This window comes from Mauremys mutica, chromosome 13 (genome assembly GCF_020497125.1).
Source record: "Mauremys mutica isolate MM-2020 ecotype Southern chromosome 13, ASM2049712v1, whole genome shotgun sequence".
Lineage (NCBI taxonomy): Eukaryota > Metazoa > Chordata > Testudines > Geoemydidae > Mauremys > Mauremys mutica.
The window spans coordinates 54,016,694-54,037,254 of record NC_059084.1 but is presented as its reverse complement, the minus strand read 5'-3'; the positions used below and the strand labels follow the sequence as shown (position 1 = coordinate 54,037,254).

At 57.0% G+C, this 20,561-nt stretch overlaps 1 protein-coding gene across 4 annotated transcripts in view; it reads left to right on the top strand.

The window, feature by feature from the left end:
- Positions 1–5,892: 5,892 nt before the first annotated feature.
- RPGRIP1 (RPGR interacting protein 1) overlaps positions 5,893–20,561 on the top strand; it is a 26,549-nt gene continuing 11,880 nt past the window's right edge. Inside the window, exons 1-9 of one of the 4 annotated variants that reach the window (XM_044985539.1) lie at positions 5,893–6,344; positions 7,666–7,717; positions 8,675–8,782; positions 9,082–9,138; positions 16,991–17,123; positions 17,454–17,755; positions 18,080–18,236; positions 19,821–19,940; positions 20,214–20,319. In XM_044985539.1, coding sequence (XP_044841474.1) covers positions 8,695–8,782; positions 9,082–9,138; positions 16,991–17,123; positions 17,454–17,755; positions 18,080–18,236; positions 19,821–19,940; positions 20,214–20,319 — 963 coding nt within the window. In that variant the 5' untranslated portion in view covers positions 5,893–6,344; positions 7,666–7,717; positions 8,675–8,694. Of the gene's footprint in view, positions 6,345–7,665; positions 7,718–8,674; positions 8,783–9,081; positions 9,139–14,145; positions 14,192–15,729; positions 15,861–16,990; positions 17,124–17,453; positions 17,756–18,079; positions 18,237–19,820; positions 19,941–20,213; positions 20,320–20,561 lie in introns of those variants that run through there. The other 3 variants (XM_044985541.1, XM_044985542.1, XM_044985540.1) reach the window with 3 other exon arrangements.

The window sequence follows — 20,561 nt, the reverse complement described above, 5'->3', positions numbered from 1 at the left end:
CTCACCCTGCTGGATATTGCAGTTCATAGTACACAGATTTCACCCTTGAAATCTGGGCCAGTCCCCTCAGTTGGAGTCTTCAGTCTTTGCAAGTTTCTGCGCAGTAAAGCACCTTTGAGCACTGTAACCCCCCAAGGTGTACACACTGCCAAGCCACTTAGTGCACAGAAACTGCACAGTAACAGCACTGTTAAAAAAAACAAAACAAAACCAAGAGGTATACAGCTTTCTGCACCAGGGCTACAGCACTGCAGTGCCAATGTAGACACCATGGCGATTACAGCGCTGCAATTGGCCTCTGGGAGGTGTCCCACAATGCCTGTTCTTGCCTCTCTGGTCATCCGTTTGAACTCTATTGCCCTGCCTTCAGGTGACCAACCATCATCTCCACCCTGTAAATTCCTTTGTAAATTTGAAAGTCCCCTTCCTGTTTGGTCGGTAATGCGTGAAGTGGTCTCAGCACATCTTTCCAGGTGGCCATGCCTGCTCCACGTACCAGGCGATCCCCCACTTGGAGCAATGCCAAGCTGCTGGACCTCATCAGTATTTGGGTAGAGGAGGCTGTCCAGTCCCAGCTATGCTCCAGCCATAGGAATTATGATACCTACAGACAGATTTCACAATGCAGGATAGAAAGGGGCCATGACCGGGACACACTGCAGTGTAGAGTAAAAGTGAAGGAGCTGCAGAATGCTTACCACAAGGCACGGGAGGAGAACTGGCGCTCTGGTGTTGTGCCCACGAGCTGCCAGTTCTACAAAGAGCTGGACACAATACTCAGTGGCAACCCCACCTCCACTGCAAAGGCCCCTGTGAATACTTTGTTGGCTTGCATGCCAGTCGAGAGTGGACCGAGCCAGGAGGAGGAACTCTTGAACGAGGATGTGGAGGGGGACCCAGAGGTAGAGGATGACTCGGAGGCCAGAGATGCATGCAGTCAGGAGCTTTTTTCTACTCCAGAGGAGTCTAGCCAGTCACAGCAGTCGGATCTTGGCAAAGCACAAACAGGAAGGAGGCCCCTGGTAAGTGGATCTGTTTCTAACCATCAGAGGAGTGAAGTTCTGGAACAGCCTTCCAAGGGGAGCAGTGGGGGCAAAAAACATGTCTGGCTTCAAGACTAAGACTAACTAGTTTATGGAGGGGATGGTATGATGGGATAGCTTAATTTTGGCATTTAATTGATCTTTGACTGTTAGCGGTAAATAGATCCCACCCCATCTAACATCCCATCACAGACTATTGGGCATGAATTACTACAGAGAATTCTTTCCTGGGTGTCTGGCTGGTGAGTCTTACCCATATACTCAGGGTTTAGCTGATCGCCATATTTGGAGTCAGGAAGGAATTTTCCCCCAGGGTAGATTGGCAGAGGCCCTGGGGGTTTTTCACCTTCCTCTGCAGCGTGGGGCACGGGTCACTTGCTGGAGGATTCTCTGAACCTTGAAGTCTTTAAACCTATGATTTGAGGATTTCAATAGCTCAGACATAGGTTAGGGGTTTATTACAGGAGTGGATGGGTGAGATTCTGTGGCCTGTGTTGTGCAGGAGGTCAGACTAGACAATCATAATGGTCCCTTCTGACCTTAAAAATCTGAGTCTATGATTTTGGGAATTGCTGAAGCAAGTTGTCAGGGGCAGGAGGGTTGCAGAAAGCAGGCTTGTCTCCCACCGCATGCCTAGTCTGAGTGGCGGAACAGGCTGTTGATTGACTCCCTCACTTCATGGGAATTTCCCTCAGATCTCCAGGAAACTCTCACGGAGATACTGGGCAATCCATTGCTGCAGGTTTTTCGGCAGAGCTGCTTTTTTTTTTCCTTGCCCCATTAACGATAACTTTCCTGTGCCACTGGGGCGGGGGAACCATTGCTGCACACAGCCGAGTCACGTAGGGGCTAGGGCAGAAGCCGCAGGCTTGGAGGAGACCCTCCCTTGATTCCCTGTTCACCCTCAGCAGTGAGATCTTCCATAATGATCACCTCCTGTGGAAAGTATGGGGACAGGAATGACTATCAGCCCCCGCCCCCTTTACAGTGCTGGCTCTCCCCAAGAGCCACATGCCCAGTGTACAGCAGGGCCTGGGAAGACTGATTTACCCTGCCCCTACTCACAGTCTGGGGGAGGGTCTTGTGGCTCATGTGTGCTTGCCTAGGGTCAGCCAGCCAGTGACAGGTGTGAGTACTGGCTGTGTTTTTAAAGCACTGAATCACTGTGGCATGTGTTGCAAACAATACTGCTTCTGTAAAATGTTGCATTTAAACTTCAGAGATGACCTTGGGAGCCCAGCCTCCCTCTTGATCAGCGGCAGAATGGCTGCGCAGAATTAGAAAGCAGCCAAGAAGAATTAAGGAGGGCTTTCTGAGTGAGGTTATGATGCACTCCACTGCCGAGAAACAGGAATCGAAGGAGTGACCGGACAGCGAGAAGAGGGACTGAAAGGAGAATGCGGCATGCCAGAAAGAAGCCACGGAGTGGCTCTTAAACTTTATGGAGCGCCAAGTGGACACACTCCAGGCAATACCAGCTCTTCAAACCAAGCAGCTCCGCACCCGCCCTCCCCTGCTGCTGCTGTCACAAAACTCTGTCCCATGTGCCCCCCAGACACTGCCAACCCACTCTTATCAACCTCCTGGCTCCAGTCTCTACCTGCAGCATTCCACTCCTCCCTCCTCACAGTCCAGCACTGTGGACTCCCACTACCCACTGCACTCAACACCCATCCCTCTGCAGTTTGGCCCTGCTGAAGTACAGTACCTGCTGCATTGTACTTCAATGGAGAAGGTTGGATATGATCCCTGGACATACCTAAATCTTTATCCATCCTGGGACCCCTCCTCCTCCTGGGACCTTCCCTTCCCCCATTCCCCTCACTGCTGATGTATTTTTTCATTTGACTCTGTCCTCTGGTTGTTGTCTTTTAATAAAAGAATTGTTGGTTTGAAAGGAATCTTTTTTTCTATTAATTGAAAGCAAAAAGAGCACTGCAGAGCAACATACAATTATGTTAAACCCCTTTATTGCATCTTGTGCACCGGCCACCTCCTAGCATTACAAGCACTGCAATCCCGAGCATAGCAACAAATAGTAGTGGCTTTCAGCTTCAAATTGCTGCCTCAAGGCATCCCTGATCCTTATGGCCCCACGCTGTGCCCCTTAATAGCCCTGGTCTCTGGCTATTCAAACAGCCTCCAGGCACTGAGCCTCTGTGGTCCAATCCTGAGTGAAGCTTTCACCCTTCCCTTCACAAATATTATGGCATGTACAGCACACGGCTATAAGCATAGGAATATTGTCATCGGCCAGGTCCAGCTTCCCATAGAGGCATCACCAGCGGGCTTTTAAATGGCCAAAAGCACACACAGTCATTCTGCACTTGCTCAGCCTGTTGTTTAACCGCTCCTTGCTGCTATCAGGTTGCCCCATGTATGGCTTCATAAGCCACGGCATTAAGGGGTAGGTGGGGTCTCCCAGGATCACAATGAGCATTTCAGCTTCCCCTATGGTGATCTTCTGGCCCAGGAAGAAAGTCCCTGCTTGCAGCTTCTTGAACAGGCTAGTGTTCCAAAAGATGCGGGTGTCATGCATCTTTCCGGACCAGCCTGTGTTAATGTCTGTGAAAAGATCACCAGAGCCACAAGTGCCTGAAGAACCATTGAGAAATACCCCTTGTGATTAATGTGCTAAGTGGTCTGGTGCCAGAATTGGAATGTGTGTGCCATCTGTCGCTCCTCCGCAGTTAGGGAAGTCCATTTGTGCAAAGCCTTCCACAATGTCACGCATGTTACCCAGAGTCGCGGTCTTTTGGAGCAGGATGTGATTAATGGCCCCGCGCACTTCCATCAACACGAGTCCAACGGTTGACTTTCCCATTTCGAACTGGTTAGCGACCAATTGGTAGCAGTCTGGAGTAACCAGGTTCCACAGTGCAATCGCTACATGTTTCTCCAATGACAGGGTAGCTCTCATTCTCATGTCCTTGTGCCGCAGGGCTGGGGCAAGCTCATCACACAGTCCCATGAATGTGGCTTTCCTCATCCGAAAGTTCTGCAGCCACTGCTAGTCATCCCAGATGTGCATGACAGTGTGATCCCACCACTCAGTGCTTGTTTCCTGAGACCAAAAGTGGCGTTCCACTGTGGTCAGCACCTCCGTGAATGCCACAAGCAATCTCATGTCATAGCTAGTACATGTGACAAGATCAATGTCACTCTGCTCTTGCCTTTGTAGTTTAGGGAATAACTCCACTGCCACTCGTGTTGGTCAGAGCAAGCAGCATACTAGTCAGCAGTTCGGGATCCATTCCTGCAGCCCGAAGAAGCAGGGAGTGCAGTACACAAACCATTGAAAGATGGTGCCAAATGTGGACGAAAGCACAGGGATTTCTGGGATGCAAAGCAATGCATCACGGGGCATTGGTACAGGACCCAGGATGCTGCATGACCCCATCCACCTTCCCACAAGTCTTAGCAGCAGAAAGAGGTGCTCTGTGGGATAACTGCCCAGAGTGCACCGCTCCGAATACCGCTGCAAGTGCCGCAAGTGTAATTTTCACTCCATTTATCTGAAGAAGTGAGTTTTTTTACCCACACAAGCTTATGCCCAAATAAATGTTAGTCTTTAAGGTGCCACCGGACTCCTTGTTAGCATGTTTTAGTGACAACCATACAACACAATCCTCATAACTTCGAATGTATTAAATATATGCATATATGGATAGAGAAATGACCTTCAGCAGATCATAATCTTTCCCCTGATACCTTACAAGGCATGCTTTCTATGTAATATCACAATTATATACAGATGAGGAACGTGGGTGGGGGGGTTTACAGGATGCTCCCTCAACGTACAGAATGTCTCAGTCCCCACATCCCCTCACAACTCCCCCCCCACATGGACCCCCCCATCCACACCTACACCCACAAGCCACACACACAGACACCCCTCTCACACATACATATACAGACCCACAACTCCCCAAAGACAGACTCCCCCACACGCCTGCCACACCCCTTTCACAATGCCCTCATATACAGACACACAAATACCCCTCACTACCTCTCCCATGTGCACAGAAACACTCACTCCTCACAGATCCAGACACCCCTCAGATTCAGCACACGCAGACCCCCCCACACCCAATTCCATCCCACACGTGTAGAGGCACACACAATCCCCACCCCCCATACACACCCTTCAGTTCCCCAGCCATATGCAGCTGCATGGATAGCCCCCACATCCTCCCACCCACATAGACACCTGTCATTCATTCCTCTCATGCAGGTACACACACAGGCCCCTCGCAGTCCCCCTTCCACAGGCTCACACACCTCTTGCATGTCCCTCTGGGTTGTGCACATCCTTCACACATTTCCACAACATGCACACGCTTCCCCAAGACACATCCCTAGAGCGGCACAAACCATCCTCATATTTCTCCCCATACACACCCTTAACACATTCCCCCACACATGCAGACATGCCCCTCACACTCCCCCCATCACGAAGATGGGTGCACATACATGCAGATATATGCACATCACTCACCAGCACACCAAACACTCCCACATGCCTCAGCAACTGCTTAGTAACCTCCTGAACTTCATCCCAAACCACAGAGAGCCAGCGTAGCATGGGCAGTTGGTGCCAGAGACCCATCAGAGGTACAGTTCCTTCGGGCACTTCAGTTGTCTGCCTCTGACTCACCAGAGGAAGAGGAAGGATGTGGGAGCGGGGCGAGTGAAGGAGGCTGTGTGTATGGGGAGTGAGGGGTTGAGCAAGACTGTCTGTGGGATGGGAGGGTACAGGCAGCCACTGGGGAGTCCTTGGGGGAAAAGAGGCTGTAGAAAGAGGTGGTGGTGGTGGAAGAGACACTGTCAGTGCTGGGAGCTGAGGTTGTGTGAAGATCCTTGGCAGTACTGTGGGCTGAGGCTGGAAGTGTGTCTGCACTATAAGGCTATGATGAAGTGGGGGCGTTTCTTGGTTTTTCTGTTTTCCAGTGGGTTGCATGCAGAGGGGGTGGAACTCAGTGTCCCCGTGTGTTACTGGTTAACGAGCAGAGGGGAGAGGTAGTTTGTTGTTACAGCGGACTAGAGAGGGAACTTGTGACCCCAGCCAATGGCCTGGAGGATGGAGACCCCAGCGGCTGGTGACCTGACGACCTGGAGGCCCAGCCCAGGAGTCACAGCTGGTTCTGGCCAGTGGGAGGACAGTGGGCTGCGAAGAGAGGACCCCGGTGACCTGACCAGCCGGTTCCAGACAGAGGGGGACAGAAGAGGGCTGAGAGAAGAGGAGACCCAGGCCTTCCTGTTTACGACCCTGTTTACCTGGAGAGAAGACAATGGACAGAGGTGGGTCTTGGCAGAGGCCCAGCTGGGAAGCAGAGGGAGCTCTGGGCCAGGGCCGCCCAGAGAGGGGGGGCAAGAGGGGCAATTTGCCCCAGGCCCCGGGCCCTGCAGGGGCCCCCACGAGAGTTTTTTGGGGCCCCTGGAGTGGGGAGCTTCTTCCGCTCCAGGTTGTCGTCGGCAATTCGGCGGCAGGGGGTCCTTCCACCCCGGGACCTGCCGCCGAAGTACCCCGAAGACCTGCAGCGGGGGGTGGGGTCCTTCCGGCACTTCGGCGGTGGGTCCAGGGGTGGGTCTTCGGCGGCAATTCGGCAGTGCGGGGGGCCTTCCACCCTAGGACCCACCGCCAAAGTGCCGGGTCTTTGGCGGCGGGGGCTCGCCCCCGCCGAAGACCCCAGACCTCCTGAATCCTCTGGGCATCCCTGCTGTGGGCTGGAGAGGGGGAGCAGGCAGAGCCCACCTGGATGCAGGGAGACTGGGATATGCTGTGCTGAGGAGGCCAGGCCTGAGGCCCTGAGAGTTTCCTGTGCTGTGTTCAACTCTCAATAAACCCTCCTGTTTTATGCTGGCTGAGAGTCACTCTGGTCTAGAGAACAGGGTTGCATCAACCCCTTCGGGGGTGAGGAGGCCCGGGGGGCCCAGAGCAAGGGAACTCCCTGAGGGGGCCCACGGCAGAGACAGACGTGCTAAGGCTCAGAGAGGTGCGGCTCCAGGAGGTGGAGGGGCCTGACCCCGAGAGAGAGTGGACCCCCGAGAAGGGCTGTCACACTGAAAGGGGCACCCTCCATGGACCGCACGGGACCACGAGTGGGCACCATCTGTGAGTCTGTGACAGAGGCATCAGCACAGTAAGGGCTCCGCAGGGCACTGCTGTCTGGTGCATCGGGGAACAACATGAGCAAAGCCCTTCTTCAAGCACCAAGGCCACAGCACAGACACATGGGGTCCCTGCAACAGACCTCCAGACCAGACACAGTCCCCCCCCTCTTCCCTGCCCAGCTCCCACCCCCAGTTCCTGGTGTCCCCTGGTGACCTCAGCCCTTGTCACGCTCTTCTGCTCTCTAGACTCACAGGCTTCCTCTGGCAATGTCCCAGACACAGATGGGTACTGAGCTGGAGAGCCCATCCCTGGGGCTGTTCTCCGCTCCTACCCCCAGCTAGTGGCTCCTGTGATCCCAGTTGCATGAAAGGAATGCCCCAGGGGTGAGGAGAATTTGCCCCTCTGCTTAACCTCATGCTGCACAAGGTGTCAAGACACCCCCCCCTCCTCCTGGCCTAATGAGCTTACACAGCAGAGGATTACAAGAGATTTACACTCTCCTTCCAGACTCACACTGGCATTGGACAGAGCACCAGGACAGGAGACAGTGACAGGCAAGGTGAGATGGAGCAGAGTGAGGGCTGAGACAGCAGGGAAGCTGTAGGTTGGGACAGAGAGGCACTGGCAGAGCTATGGGGGAGCCCAGGGCTGGGATAGGAGGAGAACTGTGGGTCGGTAGTGAGGGACATTGGTAGAGCTGGGGTCAGACTGTGCAGAACTTGAGGGAACCCTGGTCTGTGTTAGCAGGGGGCTGCAGGTCAGGAGTGGGGTATTGACTGAGCTGTGCTCAGGATATGGAGCCCTCGGCTGAGAGAGCAGCGAATCTCTAGGTGTGGCGTGACGGACTTTAGCGGAGTTAGGGGAGCCCTGGGCTGGAATAGCACGGGGTCTGTGGGTTGGGAGCGAGGGGCACTGGTAGAGCTGTGGGGCATGGAGAGTCCAGGGCTGGGAGAGCAGTGGCCTTCTGTGTCTGGACTGAGAGGTTTCAGCAGAACTGGGGTGGAGGGAGCTCAGTGATGTCTGGAGGAAGCTTGCACAGAAGCTGGCTGTTCAGTCTGATTCACGTCAGTGCTGTTCCTCGTGCCACATCTCTGCCATTATATCCCCATGCCCTCACATGGGCATGACTGGGCTGTGGATCTTCAGGGGGCTTGCACTACTTTCTGGCAGATGGTAGTAGATTAGCTGGGAAGGAAATCCTCCTTCACAGCTGCCAAGACAGCTCTTTCCAGGGACAGAGCAGTCAGCAGGCTGGGAGGGGGTTGTGAGTGAGGGGGACAAGCACACACCAGCTGGGGCGGGGGGGCCAGAAGGACGGAGTAGATAGCGCAGATGTGGGGCCTGGAGTGGAGGTCCAACCCCAGAGCTGAGGTGCTCCCCTATCCCACCCCCAGGAGCACAGCAGAGGGAGGAGGCCACCTCTGCCCCCTCCAGGCTGGGCTCACCCACTGTGGGACATGACTGGGGGCTGGACCCCCGAGGGCCACCTGTAACTGTCTCTCTCCCTGCCTTCCAGACTGTGCTTAGCCTGCTGCTATGTCACTACTCCTGCTGGACGAGACAGCTGGAGACCTGCCTGTCAGAGACAGCAGCCCTCAGCCCTCAGTGATCACAGCTATTCAAGGTCAGGGCCACATCACAACAACAATGCAGGAATCCCAAGGAAGGTGTGAGGGCACAGGGACCCCCCAGACTCCTTCTTTGACCTCCAAGGCCTCCTCCCAGCCTCCCTCACCCATCTACCCCCCCATCCACTCTTCACCCCCTCACCCATTCAACTCTCCCTGATCCCCCTTCCTCTTCTCCTGTCCCCCTCATCTACCCCCATCCTCCTCACTTTCACTGCTGTCCCTGGGCTCATCCCAGCGCCCCCGCTGCCCATGGCAGGGTGATGCTCTAACTGCTTTCCTGGTGACTTCCTAGGTGTGTCAGCCATTGCTCGTCCCACGAAGGCCCAGGGGCTGAAGACCCGGGTGAGAGGTGAGCAAAGGGGCCCACCCCACACAAACAGTGAGGGGATTCAGGGTTGACACAGGCTGAGGTAGATAGCATGGCACACTAGAGAGGATAAGCCTCTACCCACACCAGCACCCTATGTCACCACCCCATTCAGAGGGGGCAGTGGGGCGCAGACAGGGTACTTTCCCCAAGCACAGCTGTGATGGAGTAGGGACTGTCTGCATGGGGAATGGGAGAGCTGGGGAGGACTTTAGGTGATGGACAATACCTGAGCCTGTAACCTGAGCTAGGCAGAGGGGAGGGGAGGTCAACACCTTGGCCCGGGAAGCTAGACAAAGGCAGAGAGCCGGCGGGAGAGGGTGGGGTCAGTTTCGGTTCGGGGCTGGGGGGTGCAGTGCAGGGAATCCCAAGCTGGGAACTAAGCTCCCTGCACCCCCAGAAGGACCAGATTGAGGAGTCCTGGCTGTATCTCCAAGCTCTGCTGTAGCCTGCATTCCTGTGGTCCAATAAACCTTCTGTTTTGCTGGCTGGCTGAGAGTCACTGTGAGTCCCAGGAAGAGGGGTGCAGGGCCGGACTCCCCCACACTCCGTGACAACTGGTGGCAGGGGCGGGATCTACTGCACCCCGTGGATGGCACTTCCTGCAGTAAGTGACTGGGGAGCAGTAAAACAAAGGGGGATTGGCGGGGACAAGGTGGGCTGAAGAGACAGAGAGCGACGGTTTCAGGAGGCGATTAACCCCTGGGAGTGTGTGCCCAGTGAGAAGGACTTTGAAGTAACAGGGTCCACCGGGGGAGTGCAGGAGCAGTCCCAGGGGCGGAGGAGTCTGCAGCTTGACCCTGGCAGAGAGCGGGTGACCTGAAGAAGGGCTGGTGCACGAGGGGTCTCCCTGGAACCGGTGGGAAGCTGAGAGCACAGGCCGGCGAGGGGCCAGCAGGAAGATGTATGCTAAGCACCTTAAGAAAGACCTGGTGGAGCTGTGCAGGCAGAGGGGGCTGCGCATTGGGAGGTCCACCAAAGACCAGCTAATTGCCCAGCTGGAGGAGACAGATCGCTTGGGTGAACCGGGCCCTGTCCCAGAGGGAAGCCGCCCAGCGGACACAGCGTGGGCCCCGGGGCCTGACATGGCTGGGTGGGGCCAGACTGCTGCCGAGGACACCCCGAGACCCTGCCCACCTATACCTAGGGGAGGGGTTGGGAGAAGCCCAGTGAACACCGAGGGCACCCTGACCCCAGCGGCCAGCAGGGGATCGTCCCGGCGGAGCTCCCAGTCCCTGGAACGGATGCGGATGCAACATGACAGGGAGCTGAGACGGGAGGAGCTTGAGCTAAGGAGGCAAGAACTGAAGGAGTGGGAGAACCAGCGTAAACACGAGGAGAACCAGCGCCAGCATGAGCTGGAACTGGCCCGGCTGAGGAGCAGCGGGGCCCCGGCTGCGGTGAGTGAGGAGGGGACCCAAGCCTACAAAGAGCTTTGATAAGTACTTCCTGGCCCGGCGTAAGGAGGGGGAGGACATAGATACCTTCCTGACGGCCTTTGAGAATGCCTGCGAGCTGCATAAGGTTGACCCTGCAGACAGGATCCCGTTTCTCACCCCCTTACTGGACTCCACAGCCGTGGAAGTGTACAGCCGAATGAAAGGGGCAGAGACAGGGGACTATGAACTGTTCAAACAGGCCCTGCTCCGCGAGTTTGGGCTGACTCCTGAGATGTACCGGAAGAGTTTCCGGAGTCAACATAAAACCCGTGAGGTCACATACCTACAACTGGTTAACCGGGCGAAGGGGTATGCCCGCAAGTGGACAGCCAGGGCCCAAACTAAAGAGGACCTGCTTGACCTATTCATACTGGAGCACCTGTATGCGCAGTGCCCACCCGACCTGAGGCTGTGGTTGATGGACCAGAAGCCAGAGAACCCGTAGCACGCAGGCCAGCTGGCCAACCAATTTGTGGACAGTCGGGCATGGGATAACAGGAAGGAGTCTCGAAGGAGCAGGCCTGCCTCAACGCAGAGAGAAAGTCACCATGGGACCTCCCAGTGGGGGCCTATGGAGAACCCCCACCAAAGGGAAACATCCAGCGTCAGGTCCATCCGACCCACTCGAGGGGACCCACGAGACATGGGCTGCTATCACTGTGGCCAACGAGACCACATACGGGCCCAGTGCCCCAAGCTCAGGGACAGACTGAGCAGACCCAACCCGCAGAGGGTTGACTGGGTAAAGACCCAGTCGGATGAGGGGCAACATTCCCAGGAAAGGGGTGCTGGCAGTGTACCACCTATGAAGGAGGGAAGAGGGCCCCAGGTCAGCTCCTCTCGGGGGCTGGATGCTCCAGACTCCGGGTTTTTGGTTTACAGGGTGGGCGCGGGGCTGCCCCTCTGGAGAGAGTATCAGAGGGGTAGCCATGTTAGTCTGGATCTGTAAAAGCAGCAAAGAATCCTGTGGCACCTTATAGACTAACAGACGTTTTGCAGCATGAGCTTTCGTGGGTGAATACCCACTTCACCCACGAAAGCTCATGCTGCAAAACGTCTGTTAGTCTATAAGGTGCCACAGGATTCTTTGCTGCTTCCTCTGGAGAGAGTGCCTTGTTCCCCTGGAGGTAGATGGGAGGAAGGTCACTGGGTACTGGGACACGGGCACAGAGGTGACGCTGGCCTGGCCCGGGGTGGTGGCCTCAGATCAGATGGTGCCTGACACCTACCTGACCCTGCTGGGCGTGGGCGGGACCCCATTCAAGGTGCCTGTGGCGAGGGTGCACCTGAAGTGGGGGGCCAAGGAGGGCCCCAAGGACGTGGGGGTGCACCCATATTTGCCCACAGAAGTGTTAATGGGGGGGGAACCTCGAGGACTGGCCAAGCAACGCCCGGGGTGCCCTGGTCGTGACCCATAGTCAGAGTCAGCGAAGGGCACTGCGCCCCGGCAACGGGGAAGGTACTTTGCCCGAGGCGCAGGACCCTAACCTGGTGGGGAGGGAACGCCCAGGGACACGGCTCAGAGAGGCTGCGGCCTCAGACCCAGCCGGTGAGAGAGAGCAGGTCCCCATCCCTGTCCCAGCTGCTGAGTTCCAGGCCGAGTTGCAGAAAGATCCCTCCTTGCGAAAGCCCAGGGACTGGGTTAACCTCAGTGCGGTACAGACCACGAGGAGAGGTTGCAAGGAGAGGTTCCTGTGGGAGAAGGGGTTCCTGTACCGAGAATGGGCCCCCCGCCCGGGGAAGTGGAGTCATGGGGGATCAGGAGGCAGCTGGTGGTTCCCCAGAAGTTTCGCCACAAGCTACTGTACCTGGCCCATGACATCCCCCTTGCAGGGCACCAGGGAATCCGGCGCACCAGGCAGAGGCTGCTACAGAACTTTTACTGGCCTGGGGTCTTTACCCGTGTCCGACAGTACTGCTGAGCCTGTGACCCCTGCCAGAGGGTGGGGAAGGCCTGGGACAAGGGGAAAGCAGCTTTGAGGCCTTTGCCCATCATAGAAGAACCTTTCCAGAAGGTGGCCATGGACATAGTGGGACCTCTCAGCAAGATGACTCGGTTGGGGAAGAAATACATTCTGGTGGTGGTAGATTTCACCACTCGCTACCCCGAGGCGGTGGCCTTGTCCTCTATCGAAGCAGACACCGTGGCAGATGCGCTGCTGACCATTTTCAGCCGGGTGGGGTTCCCCAAGGAAGTCTTAACGGACCAGGGGTCCAACTTCATGTCAGCCCTGCTCCGGTGCTTGTGGCAGAAATGTGGGGTCTGGCACAACTGGGCCTCAGCGTATCACCCCCAGACCAACGGGCTGGTGGAAAGGTTCAACGGGACGCTAAAGATGATGCTAAAAACATTTATGAACCAGCACCTGCAGGACTGGGACAAGTACTTACCTCACCTGCTGTTCGCGTACAGGGAGGTACCCCAGGAATCTACCGTGTTTTCGCCTTTCGAACTGTTATATGGAAGGCGGGTAAGGGGGCCCCTGGACCTGATGAGAGACGAATGGGAGGGGAAGGCCGCCCCCGATGGCGAGTCGGTGGTGGAGTATGTCCTGATCTTCCGGGAGAGACTTGCTGAGCTCATGGGCCTGGCCAGGGAGAATCTGGCCCGAGCCCAGAGGAAGCAGAAGGTCTGGTATGACCGCACGGCACGGGCCCACGCCTTCGCCACCAGGGATCAGGTGATGGTTCTCATCCCCGTGAGAAAGAACAAACTCCAGGCTGCCTGGGAAGGGCCCTTCAAGGTTATCAAGCAACTAGATGAGGTAAACTATGTGGTGGAGCTGTCGAACTGGGCGCACCACCGCCGGGGTGTACCATGTGAATATGATGAAGCCATACTATGACAGAGGGAATGTGGTGTTGGCCGTGTGTGGACACTGGGAGGAGCAGGGAGATGACCCTTTAGTGGATCTATTCCCTGGGACAAAAGCTGGTTCCCCCCTGGAGGAGATTCCCCTCTCTGATCAGCTGACCCTGGCCCAGCACGCTGAGATCAGAGGGGTGCTGCATCTGTACCGACAGCTGTTTTCCAGCCAGCCTGAACGCACTAATTTGACTGTCCACCGGGTGGAGACTGGGTCACACCTCCTATAAGATGCTCCCCTTTTCGGGTCACCGGGAAAACTGCCCAGGACCTAGAAAGAGAGGTCAGGGACATGCTGGCTTTGGGGGTGATCCAGCCATCTTCCAGCCCTTGGGCCTCGCCAGTGGTGCTGGTCCCCAAAAGGGATGGGTCGATCCGGTTCTGTGTGGACTATCGACAGCTCAATGCCATCACCGTATCTGATGCCTACCCCATGCCCAGGCCTGACGAGCTCCTAGACTAGCTGGGAGGCGCTCGGTACCTCACCACCATGGATCTTACCAAGGGCTACTGGCAAGTGCCGCTGGACGCAGGTGCCAGGCTGAAATCGGCCTTTATCACCCCTCTGGGGCTCTACGAGTTTCTGACCCTGCCCTTCGGCCTCAAGGGAGCACCAGCCACCTTCCAGCGCCTGGTGGATCAGCTACTGCGGGGGATGGAGAGTTTTGCCGTGGCATATATTGACGACATCTGCGTCTTCAGCCAGACCTGTGAGGACCACGTGTCCCAGGTTAGACAAGTGCTGCACCGACTCCGGGAGGCTGGGTTAACCGTAAAGGCTGAGAAGTGCAAGGTGGGGATGGCTGAAGTATCTTACCTGGGCCATTGGGTGGGGAGCGGCTGCCTAAAGCCGGAACCAGCCAAGGTGGAGGTGAGCAGAGACTGGCCTGCTCCCCAAACCAAAAAGCAGATCCAGGCCTTTATTGGGATGGCAGGGTACTATCAAAGGTTCGTGCCCCACTTTAGCACCATAGCCGTCCCCATCACTGAGCTGTGCAAGAAGGGGAAGCCAGACAAGGTGGTCTGGACCGAGCAGTGCCAGCAGGCTCTCCGAGCACTGAAGGAGGCTCTAGTTAGTGGCCCCGTTCTGGCAAACCCAGATTTTGACAAGCCTTTTATGGTGTTCACCGACGCCTCAGACACGGGACTGGGGGCGGTGTTAATGCAGGAGGATGAAAAGGGGGAGAGACACCCCATTGTGCACCTGAGCAAGAAGTTGCTACCCTGGGAGCAGAACTACGCGGCCATCGAGAAGGAATGCCTAGCCATGGTGTGGGCCCTTAAGAAACTAGAGCCATATCTCTTTGGGCGCCACTTCACCGTGTACACCGACCACTCTCCCCTGACCTGGCTGCACCAGATGAAAGGAGCCAACGCCAAGCTCCTGAGGTGGAGCCTGCTCCTGCAGGACTGTGACATGGACGTGGTCCATGTGAAGGGAAGTGCCAACCTAATAGTGGACGCGCTGTCCTGGAGAGGGGGCCCTGAACTTCCCCAGGTCACTGGGCAGAGTGACCCCGCTCAGTTCAGTCTCGAAGGGGGGAGAGAAGTTGTCACGGAGTGTGGGGGAGTCCAATGCGCAGCCCCCTCTGCCTGCACAGCTCCACCAGGTCTTTCTTAAGGTGCTTAGCATACATCTTCCTGCTGGCCCCTCGCCGGCCTGTGCTCTCAGCTTCCCACCGGTTCCAGGGAGACCCCTCGTGCACCAGCCCTTCTTCAGGTCACCCCCTCTCTGCCAGGGTCAAGCTGCAGACTCCTCCGCCCCTGGGACTGCTCCTGCACTCCCCCGGTGGACCCTGTTACTTCAAAGTCCTTCTCACTGGGCACACACTCCCAGGGGTTAATCGCCTCCTGAAACCGTCGCTCTCTGTCTCTTCAGCCCACCTTGTCCCCGTCAATCCCCCTTTGTTTTACTGCTCCCCAGTCACTTACTGCAGGAAGTGCCATCCACGGGGTGCAGTAGATCCCGCCCCTGCCACCAGTTGTCACGGAGTGTGGGGGAGTCCGGCCCTGCACCCCTCTTCCTGGGACTCACAGTGACTCTCAGCCAGACAGTAAAACAGAAGGTTAATGGACAACAGGAATGTAGGCTACAGCAGAGCTTGGAGAAACAGCCAGGACTCCTCAATCTGGTTCTTCTGGGGGTGCAGGAGCTTAGTTCCCAGCTTGGGATTCCCTGCACTGCACCCCCCAGCCCCAAACCGAAACTGACCCCACCCTCTCCCGCCAGCTCTCTGCCTTTGTCTAGCTTCCCGGGCCAAGGTGTTGACCTCCCCTCCCCCCTGCCTAGCTCAGGTTACAGGCTCAGGTATTGTCCATCACCTAAAGTCCTCCCCGGCTCTCCCATTCCCCATGCAGACAGTCCCTACTCCATCATAACAGCTCTCTGCAGGAGACAGGTATCCCCCAGTCCAGAGAGGCAGTCTTTCTCGGGGATACAGTCCATTTCCCTGAAGTCTGAGTTCTTACTGGGGAAGTGCCTTTTAATGTGCCCATCCTCCTACAACAAAAACATATGGACCCATTCCCATCCTAGCTCCTGCCTGCTTCTGCAGCAGGCAAAACACCAGCCAGAACTTCACCAGTTGGGGGTGAGGGCTAGCACGGCCTCCTTGTCTTGAGGAGCACAGCCCGCTCAGACAGACAAATACTGAGCTGGGGATCCACACCACAGAATGGACCCAAACACTCAGTTTCACATCCCCTTTTGTACAACCTCCATCACAGCCCATAACAGACCCCACTTCAGTTCATCTCCTACCCCCACTTCTCCCTGAATGACAATCTTTAGTCTAGAGTCAAAGCTGCCCTTCCCTCAGCTGTTAGGCCTAACATTGTGCTGTCTGCTAGCTTCCCAACTCTTCCTCCTGTGACTGCAGCCATGTGGGCCCCACACTTCTGGTGTGTAATGGGCAGACTCTCAGCGCAGGCCCTCTTTCTCCCCAAGGAACCCAGTGCTTAGTTCTTTCTTTAAAATTGAAACATCAGCCTCCATACCCTCCAGCTTCTCGTCCTTTTCTCTAATGGGCTGGCTCTGCAGGAAGATTTAGCTATAGCTCTTCCTCCTGCAGCAGCCACTGCTGCTTCCCATTCTCTTCCTTTACCCTCGGCAGGCCAGGACTTGCTCTCGCTGACTTGTGGCCAAGCTCTGTCCCTTGAGGCGCTCCTGCAAGCACACCACTATCGGACTCTGTAGATGTTAAGTTCTATGTGGGTTTCAGCCCTGACCTGTCAGCCATGGGAACCGCCTTCAGATATTTCCACTCTTAAACTGGGGGGAGGGGGGGGGCTGGTTGCCTTCTTTTCCTCACAGAGGCCCAGCTGGTCCTGTGCTCCTCTGCACTGATCCCAACTTCACAACTGCTTATTTCTGAGCTCACAGATATGCTCAGACCCACTAGACCCCACTCCCCTCCCAGAACTCTGGAGAGAGCCCAGCAGTCCTTGGTCCCAGACACTAGCCCTAGTCCCTGTAGGGTAGAATTGGTGCAAGCCCCTTGCCCCTCATTCCCTGATGTTGGGCTTTCAGAGTTGGTGGCGTGGACACGGCAGCATGTGAGCCAAATGAACCGGGCAGAGCTGGAGGATGGGCTCCTGCATCTACATGATGAGAACCTGGTGCTCAAAGAGTTTGCCTGCAAGCAGGAGGACAGGATCAAGAGGTACCAGCAGGGCCCCATGAAACCCATCACTCTCACCGCTAGGATCCTAGGCTCCTGGAGACATGGTGGGGCAGAGGAGGGTATGCAGGGCTTGCAGAGGGAGCATGTGTAGGTGTCTGTGGTGATGCAAGAAGGGGGCCTGGGGTTAGAAGATTCACAGGGAGTGAGTGGGGCTGTGCTCCCCACTCCCTGGGGGGATGTGTGTGTGAGACTCCCCCACAAGCAGGCACAGGCTGAGGGACGCACAGCAGGTGGGTAAGTTAGGGGCTGTGGCAGTATGTGTGCGGGGATGGATTAGATGGAGGTTTGTTACCTGTGCTTCCTCCCCAGGCTGGGCACTAAGCTGCTGAGACGTACCCATGAGCGGGCACAGGTTGAGGGCCGGCTGCGCACCAAGGCCAGGTGGTCAGGCTGGGACCTGGAGGAGTCCTTGGAGGAACTGCAAGAGCGGGTGTGGGACTTGGAGCGGCGCAATGAAGGGCTGCGGAGTCGTCTGCTATCCTACAAGCAGCAGCTGCAGCTCCACGGTTGCAGGCGCCACTGGCCCTATGGCTACGTCCAACCCCGGGTGGACACTGGACTCCGGCAGGTCCACAGCGCAGGCGGGAGGGTGACTGAGAGACATCCCAGAGGTGAGGGGGTTGGATCAGGCCAGGGCGTGGGGGAAAGCACCATTCCTAGGGGCTGAAGGGCCTGGATCCTGGGGCAGTGTATCCCCAAGAAAAGGGTCTGTGAGAGATGGTCTGCAGCAGCGGAAGCTCTGGTGAAGAGCCCAGGGGATGACCCCTCCTGGCCTCTGGGCAGGCCCTGTCCCAGCTCTGCTTCTGTGTATTGGAGTCAGCTCACAGGTGAAGTGAGTCTGCTGGCCTCAGCCCAGTCCCTTAGGAATCCTTTGCCCCTACAAGTTTAGCATCAGGAAGACATAAGGCCTCATCCCACCTTTTTCTCCTGTGCAGGGATGCGGGTGCGTGGTCCAGAGGCCAGACCTACCCACACAGCTCCCCCAAGATACAGAGACCACATCGCAGAGGGAGTACGAGCCGATATGGAGAGACTATGTGTCCCTCCCCCACCCAGCACCACGGAAGGGGTAGCAGCCCCTGAATCCCAACTGTGAGTGCCTCCACCACTCTACTATTGTCCAAAGCCCCATGTCCTCTCCCTCAGATACCCTTCCCTCCCTGCAATGGGACATGGGTGCCACATCCCCACCATTACGGACTGCTCTGAGACTTTCTTACTTGAGCACACCAGCATGTACTTGCGATACAGTTCCTCACTCCCTCCACCACTAGATCCGGACCTCCACACTGTTGTCCAGCTTTCTGGTCCCTTGTCCCAGGGGGTGCATTGCAGGTGGGAGGAGAATTGTGGGGTGTTCAGAGAGCTCCCTCTTGCCAGGCTTTCCCAGGTTAGCAACATCTACTCCAGAATCCAGCAGGCCTTTCCTGTGCTCTTTTCAAACCACTTGCCCATTGGCTAGTGAGCTCATTACCTTCCCAACCCCACTGGCCCAGTGTCATGGAGTGTGGGGGAGTCAGGGCCCCGCACCCCCCACTTCCTGCGATTCACTGTGACTCTCAGCCAGCCAGTAAAACAGAAGGTTTATTAGACGACAGGAACACAGTCCCAAGCAGGGCTTGTAGGTACAACCAGGACCACCCGCCCCCCCCAGCCAGGTCCCTCGGGAGGGGGGGCAAGGATCTTAGACCCCAGACTTGGGGTTCCCTGCCTCTTCCCAGCCAGCCCAAAACTGAAACCAAAAACCCCTCCAGCCGGCTCTCTCCCCTCCTTCTCTCCCCCTCGCCCTTTGTCCAGTCAGGGGCGCCTCCAGGCCCCAGCATGCCAAGCGCGTGCTTGGGGCGGCATGCCGCAGGGGGTGCTCTGCCCGTCGCCGGGAGGGCGGCCGGCAGGGTGCCTTTGGCAGCATGCCTGTGGAGGGTCCTCTGGTCCCGCGGCTCCGGTGGACCCTCTGCAGACATGCACACCTGCGGAGGGTCCACCAGAGCCATGGGACCGGTGAGCGGAATAGCGCCCCCCGCGGCATGACGCCGTGCTTGGGGCGGCGAAATGTCTAGAGTATCAGAGGGGTAGCCGTGTTAGTCTGGATCTGTAAAAGCAGCAAAGAATCCTGTGGCACCTTATAGACTAACAGGAGTTTTGGAGCATGAGCTTTCGTGGGTGAATACCCACTTCATTGGATGCATGTAGTGGAAATTTCCAGGGGCAAGTATATATGCAAGCAAGAAGCAGGCAGGAGATAACGAGGTTATCTAGAAATGTCTAGAGCCGCCCCTGTGTCCAGTTTTCCCGGGCAAAGGTGTCGCCTCGCCCCACCCCTTCCTGGCTCAGGTTACAGACTCTCCCATCCCTCATGCAGACAGCCCCAGTAAAACTAAACGACATTCCCAGGTCAATCCACCCCACTCCCTACTGCGTCACACCCAGTAATCAGGCACAGCCCTGACCAGTTAGGCCTTGAGCGGGGGACCTAATTGGTGCTAATAGTGACCAGTGTGGTGATGCAAGTGCCCTCTCCGTGCTCTGTCAAACTCCCTACTCCTGCTGTCTGCTTGCCTTCCAGCCCATGCTCCCTTTGGAGTCAATGTGGCATCACCCTAGCACCTGTGTCCTCTGATCCTGCCCCTACACTTCCTTAGAGGTCAGTGTGTCACCCCAGGTCCCTGCTCCCCACAGATCCCACAGCCTGGTGTTGGCAGAGCTGGAGCCTGAGACACAATGCCTGGCATGGGGGAGCGCGATGGACCGCGACGGGGCCCCGACCCAGCAGTACCACCATCAGGCCCTGGAGCATCGGTATGGCACCCCTGCGGATGCCCCCTGGGCGAGGACGTGGCTCTGCTGGGCCTGGGGGAGAGTGGGGGGCGGGGGGGAGTCTATGCCTATATAGCCCTGGCGGGAAGAGGACGTGACTCCGATTAGCTTTGGGGCTGGACAGGGGAGAGTAAGGAAGGGGGGGGGGTGGCGGCTGTGCTAGGCCCAGATGGTTGGGGGCATAGGACAGATGGAATGTGGGTCCCCTGCAGGGATTGCTGCTCTAGCTCAGGCCATCCACTGCTCCCCTTGCAGAGCCACCATCCGGGGGAACGTGGAGCTGATCCGGCTGCAGCGGCTCCTGAGAGAGCGGAGCTGCGAGCTGGCCGTGACCAGAGGCCGATTCACTGACCTGCAGGAGGTGAATTAGCCCCAGTCCTGTGCCACCCAGGGGGAGAGGAGAGAAAGACCCCCCAGCTGTCAGTTCCCCTGCCTGTGCCACCCATGGGGGGAAGGAGAGAAAGACCCCCCAGCTGTCAGTTCCCCTGCCTGTGCCACCCATGGGGGGAAGGAGAGAAAGACCCCCCAGCTGTCAGTTCCCCTGCCTGTGCCACCCATGGGGGGAAGGAGAGAAAGACCCCCCAGCTGTCAGTTCCCCTGCCT